Consider the following 13,349-nt stretch of genomic DNA (forward strand, 5'->3'; position numbering starts at 1 on the left):
GCAAGGACACCGTGTCTCTGACGCCCGGCTGCGGGGGGGCAGGGGTTGGTTCAGAACATTCCCCCCCCCGGCTGGGGTCACTCAAGGCTACGACGGTGGCTGGCCCGGGGGGGCTGGAGGCTGGTTGGGGTCCCCCCCCCACTGTCCCCAGTTCTGTCTCACGTCCCCTGGGTAGGGGGAAGGTGCAGCTAGCGTGGAGTTGGGGACCCTGGGCTGCTGTGGGGGGGTGAATTACGGACCCCCCCAGGGGTGTAGTTGACAGAAGCCCCCCCCCACTTCCCACTATGCCGGGGTGGCCTCTGGGCTCTGTCAGGCGCTGGAGCAGCCTGGAGTCCCTGGTGAGGGGTGTCTACTGCTGCCCCCCCCCCGCGGCCAGCGACAGGGAAGGGGGGGCAAAGGGGGGCTACCCCCAGCGACCCCCTGCCTGCTTGGGGGGGGTGATTCCTTTGTGCCCCTCAACTCTGCCGCAGGCTGGGGGGGTCTCTCCCATGGGGCAGATGCAGCTGGTGGCTGCCCCGGGGGCTGGGGTCCAGTGCTTGGGGGGGTGGGGGAGGGGCTGGGAGCCAGGACTCCTGGGTTCTTTTCCTGACTCTGGGAGGGGAGTAGGTCTGGTGGTTAAAGGGTGGGGAGCTGGTTCTTTTCCTGGCTCTGGGCCAACCGTGGCTTTGGGGTTCAGGCTGTGGGGGTGATGGGGGGCCATTTGCTGCCCCAGGTAGAACAGCCCCACCCCCGGGGGTCTCTGTCGCAGCCCCTAACAGGCCGCCCCCATCTGTGTGTCTCTGGATCCGTCCGCCCAGGTACGCCATCACCGTCTGGAGCCAGGAGCGCTCGGAAGCCAAAGGCAAATACCAGCCGGGTAAGTGGCTTACAGCGTAGCTAGACCCTGGCCCCCCTCCCTGAGCCCCTCAAGCCAGGCCCTTGCTCTGGGGCAGATCAGGGCTGGTGCCCCCTAGAGGAGACAGACCCCGCCCCCATACCTGCCCCCCTGAGCCAGCCTGTCCCCGCCCTGGGGCGGATGGGAGCTGGCGCCCCCTAGAGGGGACAGGCCCCACCCCCACATCTGACCCCGTGAGCCAGCCTGTCCCCCACTGTGGGGCTGGATCAGGGCTGGCGCCCCCTAGAGGGGGCAGGCCCCGTGCCCCATCCCCGCCCCCTGAGCCTGGGGCTGGCCTGTGCCCTGTTCCCCGAGCCCATCTCTCTCTTTCAGCCTCGGGGCAGAAGGGGGTGCAGGTGCCCGGGCCTCAGGCGAGGGGCGCCAGCCGGATGCGGAGCCGGCCGGGGGGCCTGGCCCGGAGCTACTCTGTGTTTGTGTTTGGTTTGCCCATTTCACGCCCGCTGCTGCTGCCCGCGGACTGGGGAGCTGCTCGGGGAGCCCCCCAACACCCTGCCCCCCAGGCTGGGCACCGGAGGGGGGACATTGCACTGGGGGGATGCCAGGGCCCCCGGGTGGGGCTGGGGGGTTGAGTTGGGAGGGCCGGCAGACTGGGGGTGTCTGGGGTTCCAGGCGTGTGTGTGTGGGGGGGGTGGCTGGCAGAGGGGACCCCGTGTTTTTTTGGGGGGGTTGCCTCCTGCCCTGTGCTGAGAGGGGCTTGGTGAGGGGCCAGTGTGGGCAAGGGGGGACCCCAATCTTAGACCCCCAGCCCCTCGCCTGTGCGCTGCCCGGGGGCAGCCAGGGAACCTCCCTGGCTTCGGATCGGTGTGGGGGGCCTTGGACTCTGCCAAGGATGGGGGGAGGGACTGGCCCCTGAGGGCGGATGGGGGGGGCAGACCCCCAGCTTCCTGCTCATTCCATCCTGCGCCAGAGACAGAGACTGGGGCGGGAGGAGAGTGACTCCCCCGAACTGAAATAAAGTTACCTCATGGCAGCCGCTCCCCTGCCTCCTCCATTCCCCCCCCGGCACTTGGGGGGGGTGGAACCTGGGCACTGCTCAGCTGGCCAGCGCCCCCCCCGGCGGGCACTGCACTCAGGGCAGGGGGGTCTGATGCCAGCATTGAAATGGTGGGGTCTAGTGGTTAGAGTGGGGGGGCGGGGGAGGCTGGGAGCCATGACTCCTGGGTTCTCTCCCCGGCTCTGGGAGGGGAGTGGGGTCTAGTGGTTAGAGCAGGGGGCTGGAAGCCAGGACTCCTGGGTTCTGTCCCTAGGGGCTGGGTTGCCCGGGGGCCTGGCTGCTCCTGGCTGCTGGCGGGCAGCACATGACGGGGGCGCTGGCCCCCGGCTGCAGCTGCACGGAAGGGCCGGGGCGCCGGGCGAGCTCCTTCCGCCCGCAGCGATTCGCAAGGCGCCACCATCTGCTGACGGGGACGGGGCGAGACGCTGCAAGTGACCCTGGGGTGGCACCGTTGCTCGGAGAACAGGCACGGGCAGAGGCCGTGGCTCATCCCTGGGCAGTGCCAGCTTCCCCGCTCGGCCCTGCCCTGGGGCCCTGGTGTTGGGCAAACCAGCCCAGAGACTCCCCTTACCCCCCTGGGTCAAGGCACGGAGGGAAAGCGCCCCACGGCTCCGGAGCCGGATTTCTGCTCTCAGTTACAGCGGCGTCAATCCGGATCAGCCTGGCTGACTGAGTGGAGTCACTCCAGATCTACCCGTGGTGCAGGATGGAGGCCGGAGCACCCTGCTGCCTGGCAGATGGGAATAAAATGGGAATAAAACCACCCTGAGAGCAAAACCCGTCTGCTTCGGGGCAGGAGCCGTCTTCCCTGGGAGCAGGTTATCCCCTCGCTTCAAACTTGCTCGCACCTGGGATGCAGCAGGTGCCGGTCTCTGGGGCGATTAATGTGCTAATGACTGGGAGGTGCTCAGGTGCTGGGGGCCAGCCGAGGGCCCTGGGGGAGTCTGGTCTCGGGGGCAGGGGGTGCTCGTTGGAAGGGGGGCAGGGAATTTGCACCCCTGAGCACCTGGATTTCGCAGGCGGTAGTGGAATGGGGGCCCAGCTGAGATTAGCAGCCTGCGGTGTTGTGTGTGTGTGTGTGTGTGTGTGTGTGTGTGTGTGTGTTGGGGGGGGCGGACTTAACCCCTCGGTAGCTGGAGCTCCCCTGGAAAATATAGCATGGGAGTGACTCTCCATCACCTGCCACTGCCCCTTAGGACCAGGCCTGAGAACTGCAGGTTGATCCAGGGCAGATTAGCAGCTGTGGTTGGGGCGTTGGGCCCCTGACTGCACCTAATGGCCATGGGCTGGGTAATGAAAGTGACAGATGCCTGCAGGTGGGGTGGCGGTGGAGGGTGAGTTGGATGCAAATTCCTGGGTTCTTTGGCTTCAGGATCCTGAGGAACAGATAAGGCTGGGGCATGTGTCCCAGGCCCGCTGTTTGAGGTAGTGGGGAATCTCCCTTTTTATTAGCACTAGAGGGGCTATGAAACATACCACTGAATTTTTAAAAAATCAACCTCAGCATTGCTATGATGCCTCAGTTTCAGCAGCGACTAGTTACTAGGGTACGATCGAGCGCTATAAACTCACGAGTGGTGTGGAGAAAGTGAATAAGGAAAAGTTATTTACTTGTTCCCATAAGATAAGAACTGGTGGCCACCAAATGAAATTAGTGGGCAGCAGGTTTAAAACAAATACAAGGAAGTTCTTCTTCACACAGTGCACAGTTAACCCATGGAACTCCTTGCCTGAGGAGGTTGTGAAGGCTAGGATTATAACAGGGTTTAAAAGAGAACTGGATAAACTCATGGAGGTTAAGTCCATTAATGGCTATTAGCCAGGATGGGTAAGGAAGGGTGTCCCTCGCCTCTGTCTGTTGGAGGGTGGAGGTGGATGGCAGGAGAGAGATCACTGATCACTCCCTGTTCTGTTCACTCCCTCTGGGGCACCTGGCATTGGCTACTGGGCTGGATGGACCTTTGGTCTGACCCGGTCTGGTCTTTCTTATGTTCTTAACAGTTGCCAATCCAGAGCATTTCTGTGGCTCAAGCAATGGTTAATTATTAGCTACTTATGGCTTCACCACCTGGCCGATTAAGCCACTGTTATCTCTGCAGTGCAGGTGCGGTCAGGGGCTGTTCTCAAGCCGGTAAAAGGCTGGGACGAGGAGGAGGGAGGTAAATTGTTCTCGTTAACCGCTGAGGACAGGCCAAGAGGCAACGGGCTTAAACTGCAGCCCGGGCGGCGTAGCTTGGACATTAGGAAAAGCTTCCCGCCTGTCAGGCTGGGTAAGACCTGGAATAACTTGCCCAGAGATTGTGGAATCGGCGTCACTGGCAGGTCAGACAAAGGCCTGTCAGGGATGGTCTAGGTCCCCGGCTCTCAACCTTTCCAGGCTCCTGTCCCCCTCTCCGGAGTCCGATGTGTCTTGCGCACCCCCCAGGTTCACCTCTCCTGAAAACTACTTGCTTATAAAACCAGCCGCGACCATGGCCATAGTGTCCCAGCGCACTGTTACTGACACGGGGCCGATGTTCTCACTGTTCCCATGTCCTTATAACAAAGGGGGGGGCGATTTTGGTTGGAGGAGGGGATTCTGGGTGCCACAGGGGTTTGTGGTCTTGTGTCCTGACAGCGCCTGGCCCAGGGCTGGGGTGGTGCTGCCGTAATGCACCTGAGAGCTATAACGATGAACAGCACACGGCGCAGTGTGGGGCAAGCCCCTGGCTGGGGTTCCTCGGTGTTCCCGTTGTTTGGGGGTTGGCTGAAACGTTGTTGCTATGGGCCGGGTGTATCCTGTCCCCCCTCAGCCTTCCTGGCTCCTTCGCCTTTAAAGTGGCTTAGAAAAGCCTCAAGCACCTCGCCCAAAACCTCGCCCCCGCCTCTGACCTTGGCTGGCACTTTGCCTGCAGGAGCCGACTGGCTTTGTTTGGGGTTGATCTTCGAAGGGACGAGCTCCTGGCCCGGCCCCACGGAGCTGCACGCCACGCAGGCCAGTGGCCCACGAGCAGCCCCGAGTCACTCCCCGCACTTGTAGGGAGGGGAGTTTGTCTGGAGACCCTCCCTGCTCCATCAGCAGCTGTACAGGTTCCTGCCTGCTTGGAGATAATCTCCGGGGCCTCGTCTGAATCTGTCGCGGGAGGCCGAGCTGTAACCCAAGCTCCGGTGAATCACATTCTCACAGCCCTGCCCTCCATGTGGGGAGCGTTGCTGGAGAATCGCGGTTTGAGGAGCGCTCTGCAAACATGAACGGCTTAATTCTCGTGGCGCTCCACCCTGGGAGGCAGGACAGTTTAGAGTGGGGGAAACTGAGGCAGGGGAGGGACAGGGAAGTGACTTGCCCAAAGTCACTCGGCAGGTCAGGAATGGAACCCAGGAGTCCTGACTCTGTCCCCCTCCAGCACCCTAACCACTAGACCCCCTCCCAGGGCTGCAGATAGAACCCAAGAGTCCTGAAGGCCAGCTTTGTGCTCTAGCCACTAGGCCCCAGTCCTTTCCCCCAGCAAATGAGAAGTGCTTCTGCCAAATATTTCAGGTGTCCTGAAAGTCCAGCATTGCGGGGCCCCCTGGCTGTTCAGAGAGGCTGTCACCAGCTGGGGGCTTTGAACCGGGGAGATGCAGGGCTAACAGCATCTGGCTCCGCTCCTTGAGCTAAGGGATTAGTCCCCTCGGCTGGCAGCAACAGTAGACCCAGAAACTGAATCAGTGGAGCAGCCACGAAGGGGAGACGGTGGGAGATACCCGAGCGCTGTGGGTTCGAATTCTGGGCAGCCCCCAGTGAGGAGGTGTGGATGCCTCCCCCTGCAGAAAAACCAGGACCCACTGAGCTGCTTCCACGGGGAGACCCTGGTGATGACCACACACAACCTGTTCTTCGGGGGGACAGAGACCATCAGCACCACCCTGCGCTACGGATTCCTCCTCCTCATGAAATACCCGGAGATACAGGGTGAGCGGCGGGGGCAGGGGGGACTCAAGTTATTCCTAATGCGGGGCCCCCTCTGGGCCGGGCACTCAGGCGACTGGAGGATGGTTAGCCCCCCGTGCAGAGGGGGAACTGAGATGGGGGGGGTGTCGAGTGACTGTCCAAAGGTCACACAGGGAGTCTGTGTCTGAGTTGGGAACTGAAGCCAGGTTTCACCTCGATTCCACTGCAGTCAGGAGTGACTCTGGATTGGCCCCAGGGGAGCTGAGATCAGAATCTGGCCCCAACCCCACTGGAGTCAGGGATGACGCTGGATTGACCCCGGGAGGCTGAGATCAGGATCCGGCCCTGCCCCCATTGCAGTCAGGGGTGATCCAAGCCACTGTCTATATTTTAAAAGGGCGGGTGTAGAAATCGCCAGCCAGGTCTCAGCTCCAGACCGAGCGTGTCCTTGCTGCCCCACCCAACCAGAAACCGCTTCCCATCCCGCTTGTTTCTCCGCAGAAAAGTCCACGCTGAGATCGACCAGGTGATTGGGTGGCACCGCAGCCCGTCGGTAGACGACCAGGCGCGCATGCCCCACACCAACGCCGTGATCCACGAGGTGCAGCGCTTCGGCGACGTGATCCCCATGGGGCTCCAGCATGCAGTGACCCGGGACACCCGGTTCAGGGGTTTCCTGCTGCCAGAGGTAACGGGATTTCCCTCCTCCTCACGTTCGAGCAAGAAAACATGGCTCTGCCCCCCAGGGCTGGAGTCTCCCCTCTTGTCAGCTTCCAAAGGGTGTGCGGAGAGGAAACGGCTGGAACCGTGGCTGGATAGACTGGCGGATGGGTGAGTGGGTGGATGGATGGACGGATGGCCAGAGAGAGGGGTGTGCGTTGGGATGGATAGATAGGATGGGTGGATATACGGGTGGGTAGATAGACAAGTAGACTGATAGATAGCATGGCTGGATAGGTGGAGGGATGGAAAGATAGATGGTTGGAGAGGCTGAGGGACACGTGAGTAGGTGGGTAGACAGACAAGAGACGGACAGACGGATGGATGGACAATCCAGCTGGATGGACGGGGTGGAAGGACAGAAAATGATCCAGGTGGCTAGAGGGTGGATCGTTGGATAAATGGACAGACAGACTGAGAGGACGGATGGACAGACAAGACGGATGAATGGCTGCACCAGTGCCAGACAGAAGAATGAGTCAATGGATGGGCAGACAGACAGATGTGTGGACAGCTCGGTGAGTGGGTGGAGAAGCCAGATGGATGTAGAATCACAGAACCAGAGGGTTGAGAGGGACCACAAGGGACAATTTGTCTAACCCCCTGCCGAGGTGCAGGGTTTGGTGGGTCTAAACCACCCAAGACAGACTCTATCCAGCCGTGCCTGGGCAGAGATGGACGGACTGTCAAGATGGATAGGATGGGTGGATAGACAGAAAGACAGATGGATGGATTAAAAGATAGATGGACATCAAGATGGCTGGATAAGCAGGGGATGGATGGACGGAGGGATGGGCGGAGAGATCCTCTGGATGCATGCGCTGGAGCTGTGCGTTTCCCCTGCCCAGGGCACCAACATCATCCCCTTGCTGTTCTCCGTTCACAACAACCCCGGCCAGTTCAAAGACCCAGCCACGTTTGGCCCGGCCCATTTCCTGGACCCGAGAGGAGGTTTCCGAAAGCATGACGCCTTCATGGCCTTCTCCACGGGTATGTGTGGCCTGCCCGGTCCGGGGCTGAGGAGCGGGAGTGGGACAGGTTGAGTCTCCACTAACACGTCTACTCCAGCCCTGGCCTCGGATGGAGTAACAGCCTAGCTCCACGGCCTTGGGGTCACTGCGAGGAGAGATCAGGCCCCTCTGAGCTGCTGTGGGGCTGAAATGACCCCCTGAGAGTCCAGGGGCCACCCCAGTGGTAGGCTGGCCAGCTCCAGCCCGAGCCAGCCTGAGCCAAGGCAGAGCACCGGGAAGTGCAGCAGGGGCCCTCCTGGGGGCGGAGCATGGGTGGGGCCATGCTAGGCTGTTTGGGGAAACACAGCCTCCCCCAGCCTGTGATACCCACCACCCATGCTGCGGTGGCTATTCTCTGCCCCCAGGACCCATAGGGAGAGAACTGGGGTTGTGGCCGGAGTGCACTGCGCTGTGGCTATTCTCTGCCCCCCCAGGGCCCATAAAGGGGATGGAGCATGAGTTAGAGCAGCCCCAAGGCTGCTGTAACTGACACTGGGGGCCGGTCCCCAGAATACAGGGAACATGAAAGGGGTCTTAAAGGTGCCTGAGCCACAAGTGCAGGGAGAGGGTAACCGAGACTTGGGGTATGATGGATCCTGAAATGCCTCTCACCCCCGTGCACGGCCCGGACGTCACCGTGTTTCTTTCCCCTCAGGGAAGAGGATCTGCCTGGGTGAGGGCCTGGCCCGCATGGAGCTCTTCCTCTTCTTCACCGCCATCCTGCAGAGCTTCGCCCTCACGTCCCTCGCCCGCCCAGAGGAAATCGTCATCTTGCCCTTGATGAGTGGCCTGGGGAACGTGCCAGGTCCCTACGAGTTCCGGGCTGTCCCTCGCTGAGCGAGCCACTGCCCCATCCCGCCTGGCTCCCCCTTTCACAGCCTCGTGTCCCGCAGCCTTTGAACGCGTGAGACGAGCTCGCCGGCCTCGTCGCTTGCAGTGTCTATTCAGGACAGTGGTCTTCTCTCTTCTCAAAGTCCTGAGCTCCGGATTTGTGAGTTTGGTTCAAGTTTTCATTAAACTCAAATACGAATAAAAATTGTCCAGCTCTGGGGGTGATAGAGAAAAGTTTACAAACTTGACTCGAGTAAAGAAACCAGAAGCAAATAAACCCAAATCTCGGCCAATCCCGTGATTTTTTCTTGAGTCCTGATCTGCTGAACGCTGGGGGCTGGCCGGGCTGCTGTCATTAAAGGGACTAGCCAGCGGGTGTGGGTGGGGCAGAGCTGGGAGAGCTACCTCCTGATCTGTTTCTGCATTTTGAGAGCAGAGAAAAGCTGGAACAACAGTCGGAGGGTTGGAAAGCTGCCGTGCTGGGAGAGGCTCACGCATCTCGCTCTATCTAGTTCATCAAAACGATTGATCAGTGTCTTGCCCGTGGCTTATGAATACGTTCATGGGGCCTAACAGACCTGTTACGCTAGAGGAGAAAGGCAGAACCAACTCCTGGAAGCTAAAGCCAGACACATTCCAATTAGAAATAAGGCACAAATTTAGGGCACAAACTCCCTGGGGGAAGTGGTGGATTCTCCACTGTTGACAACTTTTAAATCAAGACGGGATGTTTTTCTGAAAGATCTGCTCTAGGAATTATTTTGGGGCCGTTCTCTGACTGGATCATTTCATTAGACACAAATTAGTGGGCTCCGTAAAGGTCAAATGAACTGATCGTAATAGTCATTATTGGCCTTAAAATCTATGAAGCCAAGTTTTCCTGAGACAATCCTGTTTTCCATAGGATGTCCCGGGAATTTCTTTCAGGCCACCTGAAAAGTCCAAGTTTTCCAATTCGTCCATCCACAATGTTTTTAATAACTACAGAAAACTCCTCTTGCTGCATGGGGGAGAATTTGCGAATAGTTTTACCGGAAAGGAAGGTGCATTCAGGGTAACAACCAGTGTTTGGAGCGAAGAGTGTTTGGAGAGTGCATCTCTTAGAGGCTCATTTGGTGGTTGTTTCTGGCTAGGTCTGAAATTCTAGGGGCTTTCCCAAGCTTCATAGCGCATGGCCCAGAAGGGCAGCAAACCTCTCCAGTGTCTTTCACCACGAGACACGGCAGCCAGAAGGACGGTGGCGAAAACAAACATTTCTCCTGCTCTGATTGCTCTCAAAAGGGCAGAATTTGGCCCAATTTAGTACTGCAAAGCCAGGCTTTTTATATTTCCTCTGTGTCTTTATTTCTGCTTGAAAGGCCACCTGAACAAACTCGTCAGGGCTCCATGGAAGGAGAAGGTTTAAATTCCTCCCACCCTGCCAACATGCCCACGGTTAAGCTGATGAAAGGGGTTGTGTCCTTAACACCTTCCCTCTTGTGGTGAACTAATCTCAGGAGCACTTAGATTGTTGAAAGACTGTTTTTGGGATGATGGACGTTTTCATCTCCCACTGAGCTACACAGCTACACAGCTGCCATGGAGAGCTGGTGCCGTTGCAGCTCCGGCCGGATTTTCATAGGGTGGACTTGCCGCACTTTCCAAAAAGTCCCTTTTCTTGGGCGCTGGCGCTTCGTTACTTACTCTGAAAAATGTAGACTTCAGAGGTTAAGGGTCCCTTCTTTGGGACTCTGGTTCGCACCTGCTCAGTGTCGGCAATTCTGGGGGGTTTCATGGGGAGGCGTGTGCCGTCTTAAATCCCCAGCTGCCTGAGTCATGGGATTCTGTGAGCTCAGCTTTTGTTTTGGTTTGGGTTTTTTTAAGCACGTTTCTAGTCTTCACGGTGGCAGAGAAAAATGTGACCTACAAAACCAGAAGCCAAAATATATTCTATACACAAAGCTCATAATTTCTGTTAAGCCAACCTTGCCGTGTGTTTGTTTGTTTGTGTGGTACCAGCGTCACGCTGTTTGGACCCTTTGAGTTCAGCATGACTGGAAAAAAAGTGAGTGACAGGTGGGGCATTGCTCCCAGGAGCTAACTGAGCCTGACCTCAACTAAACCTCTTTCCTAGGTTCGAGTTTTTTTAAGCTTCTTTGGGACTCGTACGACATTTCTGCTCATGCAGCACCTAGCGCAGCGGAGTCCAACTGGGTTGGCTTGTCGGTGTTCGCACACTATAGATGTTCAACAATAATCAACAGACCTAGCGTTTATATAGTGCATGTGATCAATAGATCTCAACACACTTTACAATGGAGCTCAATAGCATTATCCCTGTTTAATAGATGGGGAAATGGAGGCAAAGAAGGGGGGGAGAGAAGCGACTGCCCACAGTCACCCAGGAAGCCAGAGGATAAAACCCAGGTCTCTTAAATCCCCCATCAATGCTTTATCCACTAGGCAACGCTGCCGCCCAGAACAAAACATGTGTGCCATGCGTAGGATAGAAATAATCAGCTCCGCTAGTGCAAAGAGACAATTATATAAGTGATCTTGTAATTACACACCGATGCTTCGTTCAGCTGTTGCGTGACCCCTCTGACACAGCCAAAATGCCGAGGTACACCTGGCCCTTTTCAAATATTACTCAACGTCTTGGCTGGCTCCCTGCTAAAACCGCTTAGTCTGTTTGCCTCTTTCGCTCCTTTGTCCTGCTGGCTGGTTAGCCTGGGCTGCGGGTGAGCGTTATGTGAGCTGTGTCTTGTGTTCCTAGTTAAATAAAACTGATTTTATAATGCCAGGTAGTTTATTTTCTCCTTCACCTGTGTGGCAGAATTGCAGGCTCATGGATTTAAGGGGGGTGGGGTGGGGGGAGACAGGACAGGTCACCATGGGGGCAAATATAACCAGTCGGCTTCTGCAAGGTGGTAGATTGAATCGTGCACCTCCTAGTGATGCTGGTAGAGTGGTCCCATGTTTTAAACACCAGGGTTCATTCCCTGTAGAGTTACCCTGGTTGATTCATGAAGACGTGCTATGGGAGGAGAAGCCAGAGGATGTTACTGAGTCAGATAGGCTAATATTTGTGAATCACAATAGCAGACGAATGACATCTTTTTTTATACTCATTGTAAAGTTAACCTGTGGAACTCATGGCCACAGGATACTGTTGAGGTAAACGGACATTACTGGATGCTGTGCTCTTCTAGACCATTGCTGGAATAATAGTAATAACCTAGTTCTTTTCATCCATAGCTCTCAATGTCTTTTACAAAGGAGGCTGGAATCAGTAGCGCCATTATCCATATGGGGGAACTGAGTCACAGAACAGTGAAATGATTTGTCCCAGGCAGCAGAGCCAGGACTAGAATCCATGTCTGTAGAATAACATGGTACTTTTTAAGAAGAAAGGCTAATGACAGATGTTCTTATTGACAGGACAGTCCAGCTCCTCTATTAAAAACAAATCTGGCTGATCTCCTGGCCTCATTAATACCCGGTGGGGCTGAAGCTGGGATTGATGTGCCCAGACTATGTGGGGAGAATTGGGCAGGATGTAATTTTCTCCTCCATGAATATTTTTGAGCGTTTGAAATCCCCCCCACCCTCAAATCGGGATGAAAAGTCGAAATCACCAACTAATCTTTGCAAATTGAAAAAACAAAAAACAAACAACCCCCCCAAACCCGCTGAATTGTGTGTTTTGCTTTGGGCTGATCAAAGCAGCTTAATAATTTCAAAGCACTTTGATTTTCTGGGGTCTAATCTGCTTCAATTTGGCAAGGAAAATAGGAACCCCCGGGCTGGTTCCCATAGAAAATGTCGAAACTTTTAGCCGAGCTCAAAATCCGCCCGCTCCCAACCTTGACACTTTTATCTGAGTCGGGAAACCCGTCAGCCCCGAACCTGCTTTACCAGCTCTTTGGACCAAACGGCATTTTTCAAGGGGCGGGGGGGAACCAATTTGTTGAAAAAGTCCCACCCAGCTCTGCTCACTGGCGCCTCGGCTGGAAGCCCAAAGCCCTTGAGAGATCAGCGTCCCACCACACAGCCAAGGTGTGCCAGGGTGGGCAGAGATGGCCCCATAGGACTCCCTTCTTGGGTGGGCCTGGTCCATGTGCCTTCTCCCATCCCCTGGTGTAGGGGGCTGCACACAGCCTTACATCTATTCACCGCTTCCCTGAGGGCTGGCAGGCGGCAGAACGAGTTAGAAACTGGGCTGGCTGAAACTTTTCCTTCTCAGCAGAGGGGGACACCAGAGTGCATCATGGGAAATGTAGTCCTCCAGGGGAGACAGGCCTATGGAGGAGATGGGGCCCATGAGCCACCTGACCTACAATTCCCATGAGGCACCCCGACTCAACATATTTCTGGTTTTGATCCCCTCCTCCCCAAAATCACACTTTTCTGTGGGGAAATTTTGATGACGCATTTCACACCCTCCCCCTCCTTGTCAAATTTTCGCCAGGTGAGTGGGGAAAAACAGGCCATCTCTAGTTAGAGCAGCCCGGAGGCTGCTCTGTGATACATGGGGCCCAGAATACAGGCAGCGCAAAGAAGTCTGTAATTCAGCTTTGCCCTGCCAAAGGGTTGAAAAGCTCTGAGTGACGTCCCAGGTGACTGCTTGGAAAAGGGGGAGCTTGCGGCGCTCCCAGACGAACGGCCAAGTCTCCCCCTGGGAGCATAGCTCGGTTGGACTCGCTGGGCCGAGCTCATGACGGGAAGCAGTGGGGGCTGGAGCCCAGAGGCTCGGTCTCAACAGCGCGGAGGCCACGTGGCCACCCCCGAAGGGTGGGCGGGACCCCCCGAGGGGCTGGCATGGAAGGGGGATCCCCAAGGGACGGTTTCAGCGTTGGGGGCGCAGCAGCGCTCCTGTGGCCTCGCTGACGTTGGGCGCGATGGGGCTTTGCCCTGCTCAGCCCTTCAAGAAAACCCACCGAGGGGGCTGCGAGTGGGTGAAAGGGAGGTCACTTTATTGGGGCGCGAAGGTGGGGAGCAGCTGGGCTG

At 57.0% G+C, this 13,349-nt stretch overlaps 1 protein-coding gene across 4 annotated transcripts; it reads left to right on the forward strand.

Annotated features, from left to right (window-relative positions):
• Positions 1-9,289, forward strand: LOC141976663 (cytochrome P450 2F1-like). Of its 4 annotated transcripts, none has more exons than XM_074937767.1 (6): positions 1-44; positions 798-856; positions 5,679-5,820; positions 6,301-6,487; positions 7,368-7,509; positions 8,185-9,289. In XM_074937767.1, the coding sequence occupies exons 4-6, from the start codon at positions 6,371-6,373 to the stop codon at positions 8,364-8,366; spliced, it is 441 nt and encodes a 146-aa protein (XP_074793868.1). In that variant the 5' UTR covers positions 1-44; positions 798-856; positions 5,679-5,820; positions 6,301-6,370; the 3' UTR covers positions 8,367-9,289. The 4 variants fall into 4 exon arrangements, with proteins under 4 accessions (XP_074793868.1, XP_074793870.1, XP_074793866.1 ...); XM_074937769.1 differs by lacking the exon at positions 1-44 and adding an exon at positions 304-338; XM_074937765.1 differs by lacking the exon at positions 1-44 and having other exon boundaries at positions 751-856; positions 5,407-5,820.
• Positions 9,290-13,349: the final 4,060 nt, after the last annotated feature.

This window comes from Natator depressus, chromosome 23 (assembly GCF_965152275.1).
Source record: "Natator depressus isolate rNatDep1 chromosome 23, rNatDep2.hap1, whole genome shotgun sequence".
Classification (NCBI taxonomy): domain Eukaryota; kingdom Metazoa; phylum Chordata; order Testudines; family Cheloniidae; genus Natator; species Natator depressus.